This window comes from Myotis lucifugus, unplaced genomic scaffold, assembly GCF_000147115.1.
Source record: "Myotis lucifugus unplaced genomic scaffold, Myoluc2.0 scaffold_83, whole genome shotgun sequence".
NCBI classification, from domain to species: Eukaryota; Metazoa; Chordata; class Mammalia; order Chiroptera; family Vespertilionidae; genus Myotis; species Myotis lucifugus.
Window position 1 is genome coordinate 2,187,532 of NW_005871131.1, and position 25,183 is coordinate 2,212,714.

The 25,183-nt window shown below is 43.5% G+C and overlaps 2 protein-coding genes across 2 annotated transcripts in view; one reads left to right on the forward strand and one right to left on the reverse strand.

Moving 5' to 3' along the window:
- The window catches only part of CACNA2D3 (calcium voltage-gated channel auxiliary subunit alpha2delta 3), an 807,563-nt gene that overhangs the window by 643,885 nt on the left and 138,495 nt on the right, over positions 1–25,183 (forward strand). The window contains exon 26 of the mRNA XM_023755701.1: positions 755–835. Within this exon, the coding sequence (XP_023611469.1) occupies positions 755–835 (81 nt within the window). The remainder of the gene's footprint in view (positions 1–754; positions 836–25,183) is intronic.
- LRTM1 (leucine rich repeats and transmembrane domains 1) overlaps positions 19,718–25,183 on the reverse strand; it is a 9,727-nt gene continuing 4,261 nt past the window's right edge. Inside the window, exon 3 of the mRNA XM_014457688.2 lies at positions 19,718–20,256. Within this exon, the coding sequence (XP_014313174.1) occupies positions 19,823–20,256 (434 nt within the window). The 3' untranslated portion in view covers positions 19,718–19,822. The remainder of the gene's footprint in view (positions 20,257–25,183) is intronic.

Consider the following 25,183-nt stretch of genomic DNA (forward strand, 5'->3'; position numbering starts at 1 on the left):
CTGGGGCCAGGCGAAGTTCTCCATTGCTTCGGCCACAGGGCTGTTCAAATGCAGGTCTGCCTTCTCCCTCTTTCCCAAGGCAGCTGATTCCATTTGGCTCCCATTCATTGCACACCTTTGGTGCGGCGGGAACTGGCTGGGCATGTGGGCTCAGCATCTTTTACTCCATGGGCATTGAACCATTGTGAGTGATTGGAAATCTCTTCATAGCGATGCCTTACTGTTACCACAGTCAGAAGAGTTTGGAGTCAGGATTGTATTCTAGCTCTATCTCTGTTTAGAATGGTTTTGCTCAGAAAAAGTTGGACTTAAAGTTAGAATGTTATAAGTCAGTCAAGTTGCAACCAATAAATCAGACCTGAAGTCCCCAACTCGAAAAATAATTTTAAAACTTCATCTCATGCAGCTCTCCCTGGCTATATTCAGAAACACAGTATGAATATGATTACCGATGCAAGTAAACGCTGCAATTCGTAACCACAAATTAGAGAAAAGGTGGCCCCGCCACGGTGGTCAGTCATCCTGGTGGGAAGAGGCTGGATGCTCCCAGTGCAGGTGGTCAGGACTCACTGGGTGTTGATGCCTCCTATGGGGCGGACTGGCTGCCCAGCACCTGTGCAGGGAGCAGGCCAGCTCTGGGCTCTGGGACGCCAGCCCCAGCACCATCTGCAGAATCGGTGACTGTGAGCCAGTACGATGACTTTCTTAACATGTGCACTCTAACTCCCTCCATTTCTGGTTTTTCTTCTTGTAGGAACAGTCAACAAAAGCAATGTGGTGACAGCGAGTACCTCCATCCAGCTCCTGGATGAGCGGAAATCCCCCGTGGTGGCAGGTAAGCAGTGGATTTCAATGAATGAATATAAAGCAAGTGAAGCATCCACTTATCTGGCCACTCAACTACTTCTGAGTCCTGGAAAGTTGGTTTTCAAAGGAAAAACTATTTTAAATCACTCCCCTTTCAGCCTGGTGTCATCTCCTCCAACCCAGGGCTCTGACAGCTGGTTATATTTGATGTGAACACAGGACTTGTATCATAAACTCCAAGACATCGCTGGGCTGTGTGGAGGCTTTCCTCACAGTAGGTCGCATGTGCATTTAAAGTGAGCGCCGTTCCCACTTCCACATCCTTAGGATCACAGTGGGCATATGAGGAGATTATGGGTTTGTTTTAGGCAAATACAAGCCGAAATGTGCCCTTCTCCAGTGAGCCTGAGATTTTCATCACCCTAATCCCCTGGAGGAATTAGAGTTAAATGTATCTGCAGGTGCCGGGTTTGAGAAAGCCAGAACATTTTATGATTGAGAGTCTTAAGTTGTTAAAAAAAAACACACACACACACAAAAACCTGTCTCTGGCTTTTCCCATCTCTCTCACTCTCAGGAGTGTCAGTAGGTATCGGTGGCTGGCTGGGGGCTTTCACTGGTGTCTGGCTTAAAGGCCCAGAAACTGCCACAAGCTCTCCTGGGAGGACAGCTGCTGAGAAAAATGGCACATCATCTATTTTTGATAAATCATTGTTGAATCCATCGGTTGACAGATGGGTGAGAGCTTCCAAGCATCATCCTGACATTGGCTAGATTTACCGAAGGGAGTCAATAGTTTGTATGGAGGGTGACTTTGAACATCAACTTCTGTGTCTTCCCAAAGGTTTGTGGGAAGGACTGCAAATAGAGCAGGCATGTTTGAAGTGGTTGTTCTTTGACTGGGAAACACTGGGTTTTCTCCCCGCACTGTATTTCCCACTTAGCCTATGCATCATGATTATATTAGCAGGCATTGAAAGATTTGGGGACAGTTGCCCTGGATGTTTCTGGGTTATTGGGCATAGCAAGGAAGATAGTCTTATGTATCTGACCTGTAGCTCATCTTAAACCAGGCAGACCTGCAACTAATCAGCCAGGAGATAAGGACTCTGAGGATTCACAGCTGCTGTCCAAAATTTGTCACTTCGTGTCTCATGTTCCTTGAGGAAAGTAAGAGATAGGATCATTATTTTAACTCAGCAAGATTTATTTGTGCTTAAAACAGGTCAGACTTGCCAACCTCCAGGCTGACCCAGCCAGCTAGGGCACGTTATCTCCCGCAGCTGGTGCCACATACACCTGTTGGTGGCAGGGTCTGACCTAGGTTGTCTGTCTATCTGTCTGAAATTTCTTTTTAAAATCATTTCCTTGGGTTTCTCACTCAGTCATCGCGAGGAATGCTCTGTGTTGACCCTAAGGTGACTGTGCCCATCCAAGCCACTTCTGTCCAAGTTGTAAACGATGCCCAAAAGTTTCTAAATATCTTGCATTTCATAAATGTCTGTTTGGCTGAGTAAGGATGAAACGGACTCAGCCTGGGCATTGCACATCCCTTCTGGAGAAGAACGTGACTTCTCCAGAGGGTTTGCTGATCTCCTGTTGAGATAGACACCTGGCCAGAGACCACAGGCAGGGCTGGCCCACCTTGAGTGGGTGGAAAAGACGTCCTCCCGCTTATTGCTACTTGGTAAGTGTCAACTGAGCAAAAGATAAGTGTCCCCATTTTCAAAAGATAATTCCAGAACAAGATAAAGACACAAGGCTATCTGAGGAATTGTATTTAGTTCTTACCTTTTAAAACTGGTGATTATTAATCTTCCTTCTTAGAGTATGTTTGGTAAACATAAGATAAAACAGATTTGCTCGGTTTGATCTTGAAGGCTGCCACGGAGGCAGCACCAAGAAGGCAATGACCTCAGGAGGACCTTTTTCTGTCTCCACAGGCAGAGTGGCCCCTCCAGCACTCCCCCAAGTTTCTCGGACTCTGACTCACCCATCATGTCACTGCGTGATGAGGTTCCGTAACTTTCTTCTGCGTGTTTTCCTCAAATTAAGTAGACATTGTTTACCACTCTGAAAATAAAAGGGGCCATTTTAATTGGGGAAGAAGCCTTGTTTTGGCAGGTGAGCGTGGCATCTGTGAGCAGGCTTGTCCCCCACCAGCAGATGGGATACAGCCAACTGGCAGTCATCTGGGGCTTCAATGAAACCCTTGCGTTAAATTGAAATTGAAAAGAAAGGTGAACAATTTTGCAAATAATTATCAAGGACTCCTTTGAAAGGCCTGCATGGCTCCCATGCCCCATTGGACATTCTCATGCACGCCGGCTACATGTGTCTATTTGGAGTAGAAAGAGATTCTTGTTTTGTTTTGTTTTATTCTTTTTTCTTTTTTTTCTTGTTTTCATTTTTAAACAAAAACATTTAGATACTCATCTGTCAATGACATCTTTGAAGAAAGGGCAGTCAAACCGGGCAGGATTCCATTTATATGTCAGCCCCGGTGCATAAATGGGCCCCATCCATCTTCTTGGCCTATGACATTGCTTACAGTCCTTCTCTTGAGGAATCTGCCAGCTCCCCAGCTGCCACTAGTATGCTGAATTCTCTTAATTGCTTTCCCACTGCAAAGGGAGACGTGGTTGGACTTTCGCTTTGACCTACCAAGTGTCTCTGGCCCAGGAACCGTTGGTGTGTGTCAGGCCCCTAACCCATTTTTCTGTTGTTCCTGAGTGATTATAAGCTGGATAGAGCTTAGTATTCCTATAAGGTACACATGGATTTGTCATCCACTCTATAACTTGCTAAATGTGTGGTCTTGGGTCTCTGAAGTTCAACCTAAAATAAGATCGAGATCATTACCTTGCTCACCTTACTCTGGGTTGACTTGGGGATAAAATGAGAAACTAAACAAGAAAATACCTGACTATGAAGATGTATAAAAATGCAAGGATTTGGGGTAACCCATTTTTATCTATACAGCATATCAATTGCTTCATTGGTTTATTCAATACATATTTTTGGAATTCTTGCTTTTACCAGGCATTCTAGATATAAATGAATAATAACCAGGCCCCATAAATGAAATACCCTTCTTTGCCCCAGAGACTAAAATACGTTATCTTTTTAAGCCATGTCTACACAGGGCAAATGAATTGAAAAACTAACCAATGATCGTAGAGGTCAAAGACTTTGTTCTTTTCATCATGTGGCCCTCCCAGCATAACCCGATGGTACTTGAAGCATAGCAGACCAATCCTTGGTAGGAAGTCTATAAAGTGAATTGAGCTTGTAGCAACTGTTCCGCTCTTAGTTATTATGATTTGAGTTCCATAAATTACCTAGATAATGGTGTTAATTCTCCACTTCACTCTCTATGGAGAGACTGGGCCCTAGTGACTAACAGTCATAGGCTCTGCTTCCTCCATGCTCAGATGGAAATGACCTGGAGAAAAAAGGAAATGTGCGGGGTGAAGTGGGGGCGTTGAGAACTGAGCCAGGTTGGAAGGAGTGACTGTGCAGGGAACTGCCTCCCCTTCCTGAGCGCTCGTTTGACCTCGCTATTCTCCTTCTAGATCTTCCTTCTGACAAATGCAACATACCCAATCTTAGTCTTTGTTAGGAAGTTCAGATTGCTGGATTTTTAAAATAATAGATAATAAATGTCTAATTATTTGCAGTTGCTTTACAATGTAAATTTTAACATATCAAAATCTCCAGCCTCTTCTAAAAATGTTCCAGTTTGATTTCTTAAACAAATTGTAAACTCTCCAAACGTAAGGACTGACCCCATCATCTTGTAACTCACGGTGCTCAGTACAAGGGCTCATGTGTGGTGGGTTTGTCAGAACATTGGCTGAACAAATGACTCAGGAAGAGGGAACTCATTTTTACCTGCTGTATGTAGGCACATAAGCTTGTGACATTTACTCTCCAGCCAATGGAGCAGAGCCCAGGACTATTAGTCACTGGGGCCCAGTCTTTCCATTGAGAGTGGAGAATTAATACCATTATCTGGGTAATTTATGGAACTCAAGTCATAATAACTAAGAAAGGCACTCGGCAGTCAAAACATCAATCCTCGTCATGGTGATATGATACAGACCAACCTGGGTATTTTAAGGAATAAAAAAACCTGTTTATTGTCCCATCCTAATGGCAACTGTGTTAACCCAGTAGTTACCTCTCTGTTAGCAGATGTCCTTTCTGAGGTCCAAACATAAAACATGATGCTTGAGACAGCTTATCTCATTAGCAACAGAAAGATATTACAGTATTAGAGGCATTCGTTTTTTTACTGAAAAATTTAAAAACAGATTTATTGAGATGTAATTTGCATGCCACCTCTTTACCTGTTTTAAGTGTAAAATTCAATGGAGTGAGGGTGGTGTTTCTGATCTGCCAGTCTGTTCCTTTGCAAGGAATACAAACCACATTAGATATACTAATTCATTCATTGGGGGAAATTTGAAAAAGTGAGTTATGTGGTCTCATTTGCATATTTCTAGGCAGTGTGATAAAGAGAAATGCTTGGTGATAGGACAAAAGATTCTATTTTAACCAGCTAAATAGAACAGAGATTGATTATCATCACTGGCAATTAGCTATTGTCAGCTATGACTTATTTAAATTGACTGTACTATTTAATATGGACCCTTCTTTAGCACTGGATGAATAATACTGGCAAAATGGTATAGGCAAACATTCAGCTTGACACCATTTCTTTGGTGGGGTTTTACATATTTGGTATATACAAGTTAATTAGTATGTCAGGATCATGTGTCCAGTCTGCATGGATAAACCTCTACTTTGTTAGCTCTGAGCAAAGGGAGTCTTTGGTCTTGGCAGAAATGAATACTTACCGATGAAACCAGTAGTTCTCAACCAGGGGCAATTTTGCCCGCAGGAGGCATTTGACAACATCGAGACACATTTTCGATTGTTCCAACTGGTTAGGAAGGAAGCTACTGGCATCTAGTGGGTAGAGGTCATGAGTCGCTCCTGAACATCCTACAAGGCACAGGACAGCCCTCCACAACACAGAAGTGTCTCATCCAAAGTGTCAGTAGGTGCAAGATTGAGAAATGCTGTATAAATGGACAGGCAAACTCCAATTCTTGACTTCATATTCAGTGGTTTCCTTTATAGACTCATTTACAGAAAGATCTTGTTTCATGTCTTCATTTTGTAATTCAGTCATTCAGTAAATATACATCTAGCACCTGTGAACCTAGTGTTGGGGATACACCTATGAACAAGCACCCCAGGGAACACTGTGGAATGTGGCGGGGGGGCTATTGGTTATACAATGAGAGGGCACTATTGCCATCCCATTTCCAGAGGCTGGGGTGACAGCTGTCCCAAGAACTATGCCACCCAAGTGCTGCAACCCTGAGCAAGACCCAGGGCTGCCAATGGAGAGCTTCCATTTGTGTGGGATATGGATAAATATTGCATGAATGGAGGAAGGAGAGAAAAGGATTTCCGGTAATGGTAAATGCTCTATAGAAAACAGATCAGGGTAAAGAGATGAAGTGTGGTCGGCAGTAGCAAAGGCAGGATACAAGCTCACATTCATGCATACCCGTGTCTGGGTGTGTGGCAGAGACAATGTCCTTCCAGATTATGGGTAGGGGCTCAGGGAAGGCATCTATAAGGAAATGACAGGAGCAGAGTCCTGAATGATGAGATGCAGCCTTTATGCAAAGATCTGTGGGAAGCGCATTCCAGGCAAAGGCAACAGACTTCTCCAAGAATCTTGAACAAGATCCTTCATACATGTTGTGTCTGTGTTCCAGGTGGGTACTCTGAGATACAAATGAGTCTCTCAGGTTTGAGGGCTACTTACTAGGATCCAAAAGCAGGACTGATGGGCAGGTTGCAGGTGACCTGGGTAGGTGGGGAACACAAGGCAAATCTTTGCTCTAAATGTTAACTATGAGATGGGGTTTCTATGTATTTGGCATTTGTTTATTAAGCTAACGAATGGGTGCAATGCAGGGGCAGAAGGAGGTCTAAGCCAGTAGGACTGACAACAGCAATCTTCATAGACCTGGATGAGCGATGCAGCTCCCAATTATGCTGTATTACAAGTCTGCAGCTAGAATTTGAGTTCGAATTGACCATGTAGATCTGCTGCTCTGCACACCACCGTAGCCAGTGACAGGAGCACGGTGAGGATTACTGCTCCAGGAATAGAAATAGTCCAGAGTTCTGAGAAACTGGATCCTCCGTGCAACCTCTCCAGGGCACTCACTCCCAAGAGTCACCATCCTTTTATAATCGTGAGTCAAAGCCCCAACAAGCCCTTCCCCGAAAAATCAGCAGCAGAATTTTAGGGTAACAGTTCCTCATACCTGCCTTGTGCGTTCTGTATGGGCAAGTTAAGACCCCTCTTCTTGAGGTCATGGTGAGATTTGAGCATTAAAACCACTGGGAACTGAGGATTTAGCAGTGACCACAGGGCCATTGCTCCGTCTTGTTCTGGGCCTGAGTTCAAGTTTGAAAAATGAGGTCGATTGTGCTTTGTTTGGATTTCTAACCGCCTGGTATTAAAGATGGATATTTGTTTCATTATTAACCAATAATGGGATATTTCTTACAGTCAGATTTGGTCTGGATTTAGGGAGCCCCTGCGGTTCCTGTTGAGAGATATAAATGATCATTATATAAATAAAATTTTTATATATATGAAGTACTTGGTAAATGCTCCTCGTTGAGTGCTCAATAACGGTGAGCTGATTTTGTAAATAACATTTTATTGGAAGAAAGTCATGTCTGCATTGTCTATAGACACCTCCCTGCTGATATGGCAGAGCTGGGTAGTTGGATAGAGACTGTGTGGACTCCAAAGCCAAAAATATTTAGTACCTGGCCCTTTACAGCAAAGAGTTTGCCAACCCTGCTTTAGATGAAAATGCATAACAGTCCATAAAAACATAAACGCCGACGTGTTCGCTTCTTTCACCATCTTTTTCTCTTACAAAGTGAAGTGGATGTTTTAATCAGAGGCCGTATAAGTAGATGTTGAAGACAGAGCTTCATGTATCAGATGCTGTCCATCAGTGGTGCCTACTGTTTTGTATATGTGGTTACACAGAAATCCCAATCTAAGATCCTGAGCTTTCTAAAAATATATGCTCTCATTGTCAGTCAAGACCGTGATTTACTTAATCTCCGCTCCAGTTTATAAACCTCTGAACAGTGTAATCAGCATAATGCTTGGTAGAGCATTGGAAATGCCCTCACATGCTTTAGTGGAAAACAGCTTCTGGGATTTTCATTTTTTTCCTAACATGGCTCATGAGAGATTTGGGGGCTGATTTAGCTGCCTCTATCCAGGCAAATCTCCTAGTGACCTTGTTGGGATTTTGATCTCGGTTACAATTGGAATATATGTGACTCATGCTAAGTGAAAGGCCATAAAGGATAAGTGAGCTGGCGTGCATTTCCCTCCTGGGAAGGAGGGACAGCATGAGCAGAGTCTGCACCAGGAGCATAAAAGCTTGACAGTCTGTGCATAGATTCTCTTGCTCACAGAAATGCTCTGGCCAGTCTGTGCTGGGAGAGGGATAGCTGATCACAGGCTTTCTATTCCCACGGCCTCCCAAAGCGTGCGTTCACCGAGAATCCCTGGGTTCCCCTCTGGGTGAAATGATCTGCATGAGGTCAGGATCAGTGTCTGCATGTCATTTCTACTTCAAGGTCAAATTAAATGTGACCAGGCTCAGGCAGATTGGAGTGTACAGTTTTTTTTGAAAATGAAAAGAAATTTCAGAATGAAAATGTAGTGCATGGTCATTTTATATGCTTTTACTTTATTGGCCTTCTTCCTCCATCTTCCAGACGTTTTGCTGATATATCCAGGTTTTTAAGCCAAAATTATTTTTATTACTAGTATGTTAGTTTATTTGTATTATGTATTTGTCACTCTTTTATGCTAAATGCCTTTCCCCCTTCCTGTCTCCCATTCTCTCTGGAACCCGCTCCAATCAGGTTTCATCCACAGTGAAACATTTCTCATCAAGGGTAGCAATCGCTTCCACATAACCAAATCCAAAACTGAACTTCATATGTTTGTTTTTCTTGCTCTGTCAGCAGCTCTTGTCCATGTTGGCCATGTTCTCCTTGAGGTATTGCCTACCTGGCTGCTTACCGCTACTAGGTCTCCTTTGCTGGTTCCACTCATCTCCCTAATTATTAATGCTTGAGGGCCCATTCGAGGCATTTAAATGACAAGCCAGAGCTCTCTCACTTTACTCTTTTTTGACGACTCAACAGCTTCACTCCTTCTCAGATAGGCCTATCAAATGCAATAGAGTCCGCCCTAACCGTTTTGGCTTAGTGGATGGAGCGTTGGCCTGTGTACTGAAAGGTCCCAGGTTTGATTCCGGCTAACGGCATATATCTTGGTTGTGGGCACATCCCCAGTAGGGGGTGTGCAGGAGGCAGCTGATCGATGTTTCTATCTCATCAATGTTTCCTAGTCTCTATCCCTCTCCCTTCCTCTCTGTGAAAAATCAATAAAATATATATATATTTTTTAAAAATGCAATAGAGTCCAAGCTAAGTCCCAGTTCCAATTATTCCCTCACCTCCGCTCTTCCTTAGCAGTCTTGCTGATCTAGGTAATTCTATTAATCTAGTCATTCATAAGTCCACAGACCTTGGAGTCATTTTTTAACATTTATTTGGGTAACATTGAATATGCTCAAAAGTAGACAGAAACATACAAAGAAACTCCATGTGTCTTTACCTAGTTCCAGGAGCTATCAATCTTATGGCCATTGTGCCCTTCAAACCCCAATGTACTTCCACACCACCCATATTAGTTTAAATCAAATCTTGGTCATTAAACCATTCATCCATAAATATTCCAGTATACATATTTAAAGGATAAGAACTTCTTTGTGTTTTAATATAGCAATACCATTACCACACCTAAAATAATAATTTCTAATTACCTATTAGTCAGTGTTTAAATTCATAAATGTCCCAAAAAATATCATTTTCAGTGTTTTACTCTTTGTTCACATCGGTATCTTAAAGTCATTCTTGACTCTTCCCTTTTGCTCCTACCCACAACCAATCTATAAATCCCAATGTTTCTTTCTTGAAATTTTGTGCAGAATCTGACCATTTCTAGGTACCTCTCATACTACCCTGCTGGACTACTTCACCCTTATCTCTCCCTTGAATTGTTTCAGTGGCCTTCCAACTTGTTCCCCTTCTTTCTTCCACCTCTGGCCCCCTCAGTCTATTCTTCATTACCTATCTTTTAATACAATTGCTGTGGCTATTGTATTAAAAGATACGTAATATCATGTCACTCCTGTGTTCAAAACTCTATTGACTTCCCAATTTACCCAGAGTTAAAAGCCAAAATCCTCACAATAGTCCATGTATTAGTTAATTGTTGCTGTCAAACAAATTGTTTCAACAATGTAGAACCTGACAACTACAAACACTTGCTGTCTTACAGTTTTTGTGAGTCAGGAATCTAGGTGAAGCGTGAGGTCAGGGAAGCTGTGTCCTGCAGCTCAGGGTCTCTCACGAAGGCTGCAATAGAAGTGTTGCTGGGGGCTGTGGTCTCATCTGAAGGCTTAACAAGCAGAGGAAATGCTTCCACCTTCACTCATGAGATCATCAGCAGGATTCAGTTCCTCCTGGGTTGTTAGACTGAGGGTCTTTTTTTTTTTAAAGGTGTCTTGATATTCACAACAGACCCCCCCTTTTTTTAAATTGATTTTTTACAGAGAGGAAGGGAGAGGGATAGAGAGTTAGAAACATTGATGAGAGAGAAACATCCATCAGCTGCCTCCTGCACACCTCCTACTGGGGATGTGCCCGCAACCAAGGTACGTGCCCTTGACCGGAATCGAACCTGGGACCTTTCAGTCCACAGGCCAACGCTCTATCCACTGAGCCAAACCGGTCAGGGCTAGACTGAGGGTCTTAGTTCCTCGCTGTTGTTGGGCAGCAGCCTCCCTTACTGCTCTGCCAACGCTCTATCCACTGAGCCAAACCGGTCAGGGCTAGACTGAGGGTCTTAGTTCCTTGCTGTTGTTGGCCAGTGGCCTCCCTTACTGCTCTGCCACATGGATATCTCCACAGGGCAGTTCACAGTGTGTTAGTTGACTTCCATCAGAGCAAACAAGAAAGTGTGAGCAAGATGGAAGCCAGGATATTTTGTAATATAATCTTGGAAGTAATATCCTCTCATGGCTGCCATATTCCGTTTTAAGATATCATAGCTTAACTTGCATTTAAAAAAAATAGAAACAGAGACACATAGATGATAAATCTCTTGCCCCAAAATATCTATTAGCAACTTAAAGAACAAGAATTAGAACCATAAACGTTGTTTTCCAGTTTTTCCGCTATCCATATTTTACATCAATAGAACTTACAAAATCTTTAAATATGAGTATCAAGATTGAAGAATCACAGATAATTCAAAGATTATAATATACTGGATGAATTATAGATTCACTTGCAATAAAGGTATTTTATTTTAATTTTGATAACAAAATACTTATTGATGAAATGGACCATGAAAAAAATTTTATTAGTAGAGGCATTTTTCCCTCATGTTCACTAGATGGTGTATTAATCATGATGGAATACCTTAGCATGCAGTAACAAAGATCGCTAAAATCTGCAACTTAATACAACGAAAACTTATCTCTTGCTTTCAAAAAGCACACTTGCAGGTATAGGTGACTCCCATAGGTAGTTATCCTATACCTATAGATGTTAACTCAATATTCCAGGCTCCTTATTCTAGCAATTAAATGCTTCTACCCTGAAATGACACAAATCGCTTCATTTATATTTCTTTGGCAAAAGAAAAAAAAGGAGAGGTGAATAAACCAGGGCATGGATACCAGGAAATGGGAATCATTGAATGTCATCTCTACCCTCAGCTCCTTCCACTTCTGCCTTTGTCCATTCAACCACAGCCATAGCTTTTCAAACACACTAAGCTTGCTTCTATCTCAGGGCCTTTGCGCCTACAATGCCTTCTCCCTGGGACAGTTTTCCTCCAGATATCTTCATCACTGGCTTCATCATTTTTCCCAGGTCTCTGCTCAAATATTTTTCTCCATAAATAAAGTAGAAACCTTTCCTTTCACATATCTCCAGAACTCACTGCTCCTCACACCTGTTTTTTCACCATCTGATATATTTTTAATTTCTTAAAGTTCTTCCTCTGCAAGATGCTAAGTTCCATGGGGAATACACTTTATATTTCTTGTTCTCTTCTTCATCATTGGTACTAAAAAATTGCCTGGATTGCAACAGGTGATCTGAAATTTGTTAAAGTATTGACTTTGCATTGTTTGGTACCCATAAAGCAAAGCCATTGAGACTTCACTCTGACTTTAACGGATTTTTGTGATTATCACTGGCATGTTAATGGCATGACTTTCACATTTTTAAGTTCTTCTCATTCTCTTCCTCCTCTACCATTTCCTCTTGATTTCTATAATGTGTTCCTTGACTTATTAAAGTATATCTTGATTTACTTTTATTCAAAAGCAATGTGTAGATATTGTGCTTCCTGAGCCCTTGCATATCTGAGAATTGCAATCTCAGTTTGGTGCCTGTTTTGTTTCTATTAGTTTAGTTCCTAGGTTTTAGAGTTTTTAATTTGTTCTTGAAATTTGAAAATTTTACCGGAATCTATTTGGTTCATTTATTTCTTTTTCTCTGATTTGTGCTGATTGAGACTACGAGCGCCACACAAAAACCTAGACCAGCGGTTCTCAACCTGTGGGTCGCGACCCCTTAGGGGGTCGAACGACCCTTTCACAGGGGTCGCCTAAGACCATCGGAAAACACATATATAATTACATATTGTTTTGTGATTAATCACTATGCTTTAATTATGTTCAATTTGTAACAATGAAATTGGGGGTCACCACAACATGAGGAACTGTATTAAAGCGTCACGGCATTAGGAAGGTTGAGAACCACTGACCTAGACTAACTTTTAATATTTTTTCATTTGTCTTTCTTATGTGAAGCTTTTATTGATCTATGTAACTTGAGTTTTTCTTTATCTCATGAAAATACCTTTACAGATTTTTTTTCTTCTGTTACACATGTTCTAATCTGCTTATTGAGAAAACCAGTTATCCATATATTGGTTCTTTATGATTACCCCTTCGTTTCTATCATCTATTGTTTTCATCTCTTTCTTTTCTTCTGTAGTCTGGGAGTGAGTATTCCACAGTATGTACTAGTATTCTGCATCACTGATTCAATATGTTGCAGGGTTTCTTTCGTACCTCTGATGATGACTGTGGTATATGTTAATCATTTATCACTTATTTATTTTTGTAAAATATATGCGCATTATTTACTATCATTAGTCATCATTATTTTATTATTTATTATTATTTTATGGTTGTCTGAAATTATTTACTCCTTCATTCCCTGTAGGGGGTTGCATATACTTGCCCATTGCCCCATCCCTTTCAGTACCTTCTTGAGCTTTATGCTCTGTGCCTCATCACCTCTGAACTTAGCCATATGACATGATTTTGTCAATAGAATGTGAGTAAGTATAATGTACACCAAATCCAACCAGACACTTTAAAATTTGCATTGGAATATACTTTAAAATAGATCTTTCATGTTTCTTCTGAATGTTAAGGGCAATGTTGCCTTTCTTCCTTTATTTTTTCTTAAGTATCTTTTAGTATACTTAAGTACTTTAAGTATCTTAATTTTAACCATCATTAAAATATGGGTGTTTGCCAATGAACAGGGTAAATGGCTTTCTCTCAAGAGTCCTTCTTGTTGGCTTTAGAGTCCTCCTTGGAGACTCAGATGGAAGGCTAATTGATATACACAGCCCCTAGACCAGTGATGGCGAACCTATGACACGCATGTCAGAGGTGACATGTGAACTCATTTTTTTGGTTGATTTTTCTTTGTTAAATGGCATTTAAATATATAAAATAAATATCAAGAATATAAATCTTTGTTTTACTATGGTTGCAAATATCAAAAAATTTCTATATGTGACATGGCACCAGAATTAAGTTAGGGTTTTTCAAAATGCTGACACACCAAGCTCAAAAGGTTCACCATCACTGCCCTAGACAAATGCCCAGTGTCTACAAGTCTTCCATTTAGTGTGGAATTGCAGGATTGGTAAGGGATGCCACCACTTATTGCTTGGTGGTCTGACTACTTAACCTAGATAAACCAAAGTAGTCTGTAGTTTTCATTCCTTATAAGCAATGTAGATAAAAACTATAGTTCCTAGTTTGTATGTATCTTATTATCCTCTCTTCTTTTTTTCATATTATTACATGCTACATTGTAGAGACATGAATGTCTAGTGGATGAAGACAGCAAAGTCTTGGTGGCAGGTGTGGTGACAGTTAAATGTCCTTGCATGCTCTACGTGTAGGAGGAATGGTCTCCCTCTGGTTTTGAAGCCATGTCCCAGAGGAAGGAATAGCAGCATAAAAGATGAGGACTTTAGACTATGACTCTCTTCCTTTACATCCCACTCATCTGTTGGAAGGTCACATCTGTGCTTTGCATAGTGGGCATTCCTCCTGGGGACTTGGATATCATTGACCAGTATTTCTAATTTCAGATAACACCACAACTTTCCTTCTGTGTGTTCATGAAGACTTCAATTGGAAGCACTACTTACCAGCCAGTGTCTATTTTATTATTTTCTCAAATAATACAAGACGGTGCAGCTGAGTTTCTTCCCCTTCCATCTAAGAACATCTTTTCCAGCCCAGCAGAGTCTATGTGCTAGAAAAACTCTCATTTTCCCATTTTGCCTTGGCTTCTTAGGCTGGCTTTCTGGGTGTTGGTGGGACCAAAGCTCTGGCAGGGACATGCTGGTTGGTGGTTGGGTTTCTTTTCCCTGCCATGTTTTAAGAGCTGGCAGTGCCAGGGAAGGGTTCCAGCTCTGACTTCTTCAAACTTGTCACATTCCAAAAAGTGCCCAGAAAGTTTGACCTTAGAAAGATCTGCATCCAAACGCCTACTCCACTACGTATTGCTTACTGGGGCCTTGAACAAGTGACCCAAACCCTATGGTTGTGTTTCTTCATCTATTAGGTGGCAACAAAATGCCTGCATGTTTTGGTCAATATGAGGCTTAGAGAAAATAACAGTAATACACTTGGAAACCAACTGGCACAAAATTGTGTGCTCAGTAAATTTTTATGGTGGTACCATAATTGTCTTCATCCAAACAATTAATAGAATAATGTCATAGTCTTGACACTGTGGTTCACACAGAATGAATAAAGAATGGCAGGGACTGAGTTGAATCATCCATACTAACTCCATGCTCCTGTAACTGCATTTACCAGGCCTGTAATTAATTATCTGTGTGGCTTTGGGAAAGTTCCTTTCCTTTTCCATGCTTCTATTTCCCATCCTATATAATAAAAGCCTAATATGCAAATCGACTGAATGGCGGAACGACCGGTCACTATGATGCACACTGACCACCAGGGGGCAGATGCTCAATGCAGGCGCTGCCCCCAGCCGGCAGGCCCCAGGCCAGCCAAGGTGGGTGCCAGTGGAGGCCCCCCACCCCCAGTCACCCAGCTGGTTGCCCCACAGTGGGAGGTGACTGGCAGCAACGGTGGAGGACAGAGCCAGCAAGCAGGCAGCGCCAGGCCAGCCAAGGTGGGTGCCAGCAGGGACCCCTGATCGCCCTGCCGGTCACCTCACAGATGGCCCTGATCGCTGGCCAGGCCTAGGGACCCTACTCGTGCACAAATTTTGTGTACTGGGCCTCTAGTTTATAAAATAAGAACATGGGGGTAGCAAGTAGGTTTAATCTGATATGTCGACTTCAATTAATCAGTAGAGGGTACCTATAAAACAGTTTTAAAAGGATTCTGAGGCCTTGGCTGGGTTCAGTAGATACGTTTTCTATCATCTACTAGCAATGTCTGAAATGGGTAGGGAGGTTAGTCACAGCTATCCCGAAATTTGCCAGATGTAGACTAAATGCTTTCAACAGACCTTCCTAATTCCCAATCCTCTGCGGTTTTTTCCTGGGTCTGCTTTATGGGCCTTTATAATTGGGTGACATCTTATTCATAGAAATGAATATTCAGTGTTGTCAGAGTGAAGAGTAGGTATGGACACTGAAGGTGACTGGTGGATTATGAAGCTGCTTCTTTGAATGGGATGGGGGTTTCTTTGAGATCTCAATGCAATTTGTGCATTAAAAAAATAAAGCACTTTCGTCAGAAGGGCAAACAGGCTAGTTCCCTGAAGTTGCACGTCACAACCCAGTCGTGCCATGTAGGGTTGGAATATCATTTGCTGGTAGGTTTCTGTCTAATCGCATTAAGCAATGGACACACTGGTGGGTTTGACCAGACTGGAAACATTTATTTCCTGATATGCAACAGAACGTTATAGCTTTCTAACTGTTGTATAATTGTATTAATGTGTGCTCCAGATCAATTATTTTATATGGATTTGGCCACTTCCTTTGATATTTAGGATTTAAGATAAGAGTGTCTTATTTCTGGGGTAACTTGGTTAACTCAAGTAATGAGATTTGATCTTCATGAATCTTTAGGAGATGCTGTGCATCACTTTTCAGTCTTCCATTTTTATAAGGAAAGAGAAAACCTCCATTTGTCCATTGGCATGTTATCATTGTAAGCACAAGATTCTGCCTGCAGGGACAGGGACCTTTGCCTTAATTTTGAAAGCTTTTCCAGTATAGATTTGATACTTGGTCTACTTTCTCCATAATCTCTATGACAGGGTACATTCTTCATAATCCCTCCTGTTGGCCTCACTTCAGAGAGCTACAAGCATCTTTGGGTCCTGCTCTTATGAATCTGTGATTTCTGGCAAAGCAAAAATCGCCAGTCTATAATCATACGGTTCCACTAAATATGGTGAAAAAAATTCTATTGTAGATGGTTTTCTCAGAAACAGTCAACACTCAACGTGCTTTTTGTTCACAGTGTACCCTCAGCAAGACTCTTGATGGAAGGCCATCTTTATAGGGGAATCTATGAATATGACAAGACAGCGGCAATAGACAGCTGAAAGTAATCTGTGAGGCGTTTGCAAATTACCCCTCATGCGCTGTAGTGGTTGCAAAAGATAATTTGTGGTTCTCGCAGAATACCCTGCAAATTGGGTCTTTCATCTGCGATGTTTTTTACGGTTAAAACATTTCATTTCTCATATTAACAAATGATAACTCTGCATTTGTTAATCTAAACAATTTGATTTATATTTTTCTGTGCTGAGAAGCTGTTGACATTTCAGGGTAAGTAATTATTTTCATTGCCAACTGCCGTTTGTGGTGATTGTAGGCAAGAGATAGAAATCTGACTATACGTATGCACCATTTTAATCATTTTTCTTAAAGACTGTTTATAAAGCAGGGATCTGTTTGCCTGAGTTATCATCTGTACTTAGAAATCTAATAGGACATGGGTGTTGACGAGTGAGGGTTCTAGCCACGTTCAGGGTTTTCTGTGGTGTATTGGATGCTTTCCATGCGATCGCTGTGGACAGGGGACAGGGCTGCTGCAGTATCACCAAACCTCTGGCAGAGCCCTGGGCGCTGACAGTCTGAAATCACAGCAGTGAGAGGAAATGGATTATTGGCCTCAGTAGATCCCAGCTTATGTAATATCTGTTCAAGTATCTCCCAGGGTGGTTGCCAGGATTACATGACAGATGCTCAGGAGAATGCCTCGCACTATGCCCGGTACATAGTGCAAGCTCTGGAAACATTTGGTGAAATAGGGACGACATGAAAAAGGATCATCTAAATTTCCTTTCTCATATTGCTTTCTTGTCCAAGGACTTGCAGTCCAGGGCAAGAGAAAGGAAGATTTTTTTCACTACATCCTTCAACCGGATGCTCAGCCTTGCCAACAGAGCCGGAAGGAGGCACCAGGACTAGGGTGGAACAGCTGGCTTTCTCTGGGCTTTCTCTTTTTGATCTTAAAATCCTTGTTAATTTTTCAATCCACTCTTTAACATATCTAGGTTTATTTTAATATTCAGGAAAATTAACATCAAAGTTTATACTTTTTCCCCCAGAAAAATCATTTAGCAAAATTGCTGCTTCGAAAAGATGGTCCATCATTAGCTTGTGGGTGTGCGTGAAGCCCACACTAGCTGTGAAGCCCTGTGGGCAGGGGTAGGTAGACGGCCTCCGTGATGATTAGGGGCAGGTTGGTGTGTGTCCTGCAGGGTAGGCTGTGGTAGGTTCATCGTCTGCTTTCCTCAGCTCCTTACACTGCTGGGTAGAGCTCTGGCCACATCAGACAAGTCCCCACTCCTGCATGTTGAGACCTCCCATTCACTTTTCAGGTCAGGGAATGGACTACTGATTTAGGACTGAAAACAATTTTTCCATGGCCTGAAGGAGTGAATGTAGAGCCAGGACCCTGAATGGCAAATGTATTTTATCCTTTGAACCAACTTCAATTGATTAGTTCTGGTTGCCTACAGTGCTGTCTTAAGAAGGCATCTGTGGTGCATGGAGGCTCAGCTGGGAAGAGTGCTGGGATTGATTAGCAATGTCTGTCAAGGTCTCTGGAGGGATAGCTTGCTCTCTAGTTGCTATTGTGTGCTTTTGATGTGCCTTTCACTCTTCTGTGTAAAGTGATTTTTTTTAATACTAGCAGGTGACTAAGTATGAGACGGGCCATCATGAGAGAGAGCAGGTAGATTCCACTTTAAGAAAACCTGGCATGAGAAAATGCAAATTTACAAAATGCATAAATCTGGAGCTCATTATTGTCATTACAGTAAGATTCCATGAAAGGTTCCTTTAAATAGCGAGCTCCCCTACTGCATTAAAATGATGATTCAATTTACAGAAATTCACTTTGCATGCAACTCTTCAGGACCGTGTCTGTGCAGTAAAGCAAGCCCCACCTGATTGTTTTAAACCACGGCCTACATGCTGTTCAGGGTGGCTGCTGCCACATATCTCCAGTCTCTTGATAATTCCCACTCTCTTCAGACTTCCTTCTTCCTTCCTCTCCCGGAGTGTTGAGTAGACAATCTGGGTGGTGGTCAATAGCTGCTGGCTCCCACCCGACCGCGGCTGCGTTTCATTAGTGGGTAAACTGATTGCTCCGCGTGTGTTTACGCGTGGGTGTGGCTGTCCAAGTCTGCGCACTTGTGCGCTCTGGTGTGGATGCAGATACACACAAGCCCTTCCCTCGCTCTCAGCCCACCCTAAATTCATTCCTGCTGTGAGTTACAAATGGAAGGTTCCACTCGCCTGGTGGATATGGCCTTCCAATGAGATGTGCCCCGGATTCCGGCTCCCCGTCTTCTTTTTGTTTGTTTATATGTTATTTACCCTCGCATCTAAAACCTTCCCCAGGCCCTGGGCCCGAGTCCCATTACGCAGACATGAAACCCTCTTCTTCCTCTGTGGCCTAGAAAGCCCCAAATGGTTTTCTAATTTAGAAAATTAAATATAATCTGACTCTTGTGGCAGGCTACAAAATTCCCGACCAACAGACGCTCCCATTAAATATGTAACATACACAACATCTAAAAGTATCACCAATCTAGCATGAACTTGAATTATAAAGGCATTTGGTGCCCCTTGGGTAAGATCACCAGCCTCTTCCCAGGCGCTCACAATTGGGCAGTTTTCCAATGGACCGTAAAGCTCCTAGGAATGCCGATGGCACACGTGCTTGCGTTTCTGTGCTCTGTAAAAGCAACTTCCTGCAGGGAAGAGGACCTGAAAGAGATGGTAACTCCCCTTCTCCCACATAGAATAAGTCTAATAAACTTCTCAGGCACAGAACACAAGTATCATTTCTGGTTCATCTACAGTATTTTTTTTTAATCTCAACATAAATTTCTTCTCCGAAATATTTTTTAAAGACACATCCTTTTTGTTTTCTTTTGGAAAGAGCAAAATGAGGCAGGAACAGTGGACATACCAGCCCTCCTCAGAGACTATCTTCTGGCCTGAAGTGCTTATTCCTACTTGAGACGAAAGCGCTCAAGCCGGTGGGCTGTCAAGCAGCTCTTTTCCTTCCGTCTTCGCAGGCTCGAGGGTTTGATCCAAGGGTGCCTCCCGGTAATGGGCTGTAATAGCTGCATAGGTGCAGCCATAGATGGTGGCCACCAGCATCATGAGACACAGGATCCCGGACAAAACCCCGGCGATGATGACAGTGACCAAGGCGCGACGCAGATTGGTGGGCCTGGGCTTGGGTTTGCGCTCACACTCTGACTGGTCTTGCTCCTCCACACTGTGGCTCTCAGGAGGCCTCAGGACAGCCCGCTGGGCAGGACCCAGCAGCTGCCCCTGCCCGGACTCCAGATCTGGAGAGGGCGAAAGGCAGGGCTGGTACAGCTCGTGAGGGATTTTAAGGAGGTCCTTTCCCTTCCAGGTGTCTGGTGATGCACAGACGACACTGTCCATGACTCCCCCTTAAAAAAAAAAAAAAAAAAAAAAAAAAAAAAAGCAAAAGCAAAGGATGATAACAGAGCCTGACACAATTGAATTCCAAAAGCCTCAACCTGCGAAAAGTTAGGCAGATGGAATTTATAAAGCACCTTTCCCCCCCTGAAGTCAAAGAACTTAACAATTACATTTTATGATTTTAGGATTTCGAAATTGGCCAAATGCTAAACACGCCACACTAAATTGGCAATTATGTCTGACCAAGAGTTCATTAGAAGCCAGGTCACCTTGGCCTAATAAAACGCCGAGGGCAAAGCGATGCGGAGCTGACAGGAAGGGGCGCTGGAGGCCGACCTGAGGGCACCCCCGCCCCTAATGAAGCGCTCTACACAAACAAACCTATTGTACAAGCTCCCATTGCACATCTTAAAACAAAAACAAAAAATAAAACAAACATCCTTTATTGTGACGTTATGTGTTCATTACAAAGACCCTCTGTGTCTGGCAACACTCTTCGATGTTGCCAAATGGGAGGTCGTGGTCTTTGCCTGTTGTGCATATCTGACCGTTTGGCAGTTACATTAGTTAAGTTCATGGGATTACGTGCCATTAACATGTCTCTTTGTGCTTTGAAACATTTAGAACGTGCAGTATGGAACTTTCCAGTGGCTTTTAGACTCAGTTTCTATTCTCTGTAAGGTGACTGATTTCCTGAGATATGTAGACTACGTGCCTAGTAATTCTTTTCTAGAAAGAGCACTGGGCTCACAGGTTCCTTCCAGCCAAGTTTGGTCACCAATTTACTATGTGACCTCGGGCGAATAAACTTCTCTGACTGCAACTTTTGTGATAAAAATATCTATTTGTATCCAACTCTATAGTTTGTGAAGCACTGTTAGATTAGTCCTCACAACTCCCCTACGATGGTCATTCTTGTCCAAGGTCACCCAGGTCATAAGGGGACAGAACATCCAAACCCAGCTCACTCCCTTGATCCCGGATTTCCCCACTATACTCGGTGTCTGTTTCTGCTTCCTCCCCTCTCTCTATTTCCTCCTTCCTGGCACTTCCCAAGGTTACACAATGACCCTCAGTAAAGCCTTTCTTTGTTGGGGCAGTGCCCTACCCCTATGACCAGTGCCTCCGTTCCCCTGGCTGCCCTGAACTCTCCTGCTCCACCCCATGGATGGCTGTGAAGCCGGACACCACTCTCAGCCAAGTGAGACGGCAGGTTCTTTGTGCATACCACAGGTGAACTATGAAATAACTCCGGAAAGTCACACATGGGAGGTGGTCACTTCAGTGGGAGTGGAACCTTCCCTTTCATGGCACTGCAGAGCTTGGGGAATGCCTTCTCTGACATCCATTCTATCTGAGCCGTATAAGCCGAGTCCTACGTGGCCCCGTTAGCAGATGGGGCCATTCTGCAATGCAAGGGTTATCTGGCCCAGGTCATATCGGGGTTAGAGGCTTTGACAAAATTCACCCCACACCTCTTTTGCTACCGCTGCTTGTAACTGAACCTGAAACTGCTAGCCTCCTGGGCCCCCCTGGCTTCATCAGTAACCCCTGAGCCAAGAGCCCCAACTCAAAAGCAAACAGGTGACAGAGGTATGTCCTCCTTTCTGAGCGGATGTGCAGGAGGCCAGGGGTGCAGGGTGGCTGCTCCAGAGGAGCCCAGGGTGCCGCCAGGCCGCGCCGCGATTAAGGATCCCTGCCTCATGCACCATTGTATGCCGTGCCCTGGGGTTTGTTGTAAGGCAGAAGGCCAGAGAGAGAGAAATGGGGTGTGGGGCTTTGAGAAGAAGTAATGACATGCAACCTGGCCAAAGAGCACTGGGACTTCCACCAGGGGACGAAGGCCCGTCTGCCATGGGACCGGCAGCCCAGCAGCTGGCTTCTCCGAGACCAGGTGGCTCATCCAGTCACTCCAGGCTTAAGCACTGTCTTTCCCCGGTTCCAGGCTTCCTGCTGCTCAATATTAGAGTGTGGGGCATGGCCTGGGGACCCGGGGGCGAGGAAATACACACACTACAGCCCAGGACATGGCTGGAAGGCAGGGGTTGTGGCCACCAAGAGCTCCATGGCCTCCTCTGCACCTGTGTCCTCAGCCCAGAGTCACGTGCCAGCCTTCCACCCCAGGAGGCATGTCTGCTGACAGGTTGTGGGTCTCACACCCTCTAGGCTCATGGAAGCTGACAAGGCAAGAAGCTCCAGCTTGCCGAGCACTCGTTATTCCCCATCTGGCCACTGGGAGCTCGTAACCACTGTCTTGGAAGAAATTTGATTTAAATCTTGAGTCTGACCATCACTTAGCTGTGCAATTTTAAGAAAATTACTTGACCATTCTGTGCTCTGCTTGCTCATCTGGAAAGTGGGAGGGGGAAATAATGAAATTCACCCCATAAGACTGCCCTGAGGACTAACATATATCAAGTTGGATAACATATATCAAGTGTTTAGCACAATACTGTACCTTGCCCAGAATACTAGTAAATGTTTAATACAGACAGCTATTAGCATAAAAGTGATTTGGTACTTATGAATGGAGAGGGAGGAATACTAATGACAACTTCTATGCACATGTTTTTGTGGAGAAGACATTATTAAGTATTCATCACAGCATGTGTTTTGGCTGGGGCCCACAGGAAGATGAAGTTTCCCCACCCTCTGTGGTCAGGTTGGGGCCGTGTGACTGAGTTCTGGCCACTGCAACCAGCGAATGTCACTTCTAGGCCACAAAAACCCCCCGCTTAATCCTCCAAGCACTTTGTTCCCATTTGGTGTTAACCTTAGCGGCCACGTGGTCAAGTTGGCAATGTGGACAGCTGGAAGGGGCTTAAGTCCCTGAAGGACTGCACCGACCCCAGCCCCTCCCCCAACTCCCTTGGACTCTGACACGAGTGCCTTTTATTGTGTGCATCACTGAGGTGGTTGTCAATCAATCAGCCTGTCCTGACTAACACTGCTAGGGTTTGTATCTATTTATGCATCTTTGTAAAGCAGGTCTTGACCTGTACTAGCCCTTTGTTTTACCTTTATTCGATAAGTCAGTAGTCAGATTGTCTCCTACATCTAGCATCTATTGGGAAGGGGGGGTTCCTAGTTATTTTGGGTCCCGCAGATCTTATGACCCCAAATCAATTTCACCTTCTACAGAAAGGCTGTTGCCTGTGCCAGGCAGCTCTGCCGTGAGGGGGCGTTGAACTGAGTCACGGAACCAGAGGACCAGAATAGGTCTCAGGAGCTCCTGGCTCAGCACTGTCAGTTTCCACCTGGTGACCCTGAGAGCTGGTGAGGGGCACGGCTGTCCAAGGATCACCAGCAAGTTTGTGGCAGAGCGTCACTCCCTCCCATGTTCCTTCTAGTGTCCTGAACCTAGGGACTATCTTCTTTCTTTGTCAAGAAATATTCTTCTTTGATAAAAACTATCTTTTTGTGGAGGTTTGGCTCATGCTCACCATTTAGTCTAAAACACAATAGCTGAAGCCACTTCACTTCCAGATGTAAAGTTTTATTTGCCTCTTATAAGAAAGATTTTTACCACCATATGTAGTCCCTGTTGTAGGTCAACTCTGAGATTAGCTGCTTAGTGATAAGCTGTTTGCTTCTATATTGTTGAGAGGGATTCTCAACTCGACATTGTATACTTGAACTCAGTGTGAGCTCTAACCAGCTTCCGTCTGTGCTCTAACCTGCTACACCATCCAACTCTGCTGATTCCCCAGTTCACGTCTGTAGCTCTGCTGTCTTCCTGTATCAGAGAGGCTCAAACATACATCCACCAATGCAACACCTTCCCTGGACATGAAATGGACATCTCAAACTTGATCTTCCCCCAACTGAGGTCTGATTTACTCTCTCTCACACACACTCACCCTCTTCTTCCTTCCCCATTCCCCAGTCTCCCCCTTATCAGCTATTGGCTTCCTTTACTAGTATCTGGTTATTCCTGCAGGACAAAAATTAGAATTTTCCATGATTACTGTCCTTCATCTTCCAGTCCAACCTGTTAGCAATTTCTATCATTTCAGTATTTCAAACATCTCCCAACGTTGATTACTTCTCACCAGCCTGGTCTGGGCCACCTCCACCTCTTCACTGGATGACTGATTACTTCTCCCTCATTCCCCTGCTTCTTCTTGGGTAGGCTTGATCAGCTCTCCCTAGAGTCCACAGAGTGACCTTTAAACTGTAATCAGATCACATTGTTCCTCTAAGTAAAATTCAGGAGATTTTTATCTCGCCTAAGGTTCCTCCAGGACGGGCCCTGAGTATTTATGTTATCTTATCTCTGTCGTCTCTCTCACTCCCTTCCTCTGCTCCAGGCACTGTTTCGTCCTTAGTTAAGCTACGCCCCCTCCCGGTCAGGCCCTCTGCACTGCTTCCTTTCCTCCACTTAGCTCATGGCTCCTGCCTCCTGAACAGGTTCTGCTAGCCCATGTCTCCTCCTTGGAGAGGCCTTCCTGGCCTTCCTACCCCTCCCTCCCCTTCCCCTGACTCAGTTTCCCTAGCACTAACTGCTTTCTGAACATGGATATTTGTTATCTTATTTACCATGTGTTCCTACTACCAGGTCATAAACTCCGTGATATTAGGGATTTTCTTGTTCAATTGCCTTTTCTTGGTGCCTAGAAAAGTGCCAGGCATGTAAGAGGCACTCAAATATAGGGATGAATAAATGAACCACTGTGATGTAGAGGGAGGACCTAGGGCCAAGACTCAATGCCATTCGTTCTGTTCTCTTCTGAGCGTCCACTCTGTCATCTTGGGCAAGTTGCCTAGCCTCTCTGGGCCTCTGTTTCCCATTGGTTACAAGCTAGTACTGACAAACTTTTCTATAAAGGGCCAATAGCAAATATGGTAAGCTTTGCTGTATATATCCTGTCAAAACTATTCAATTGTGTCCTATAGAGTGCAAAACAGCCACAAAGAATAAATAACAAATGGGCA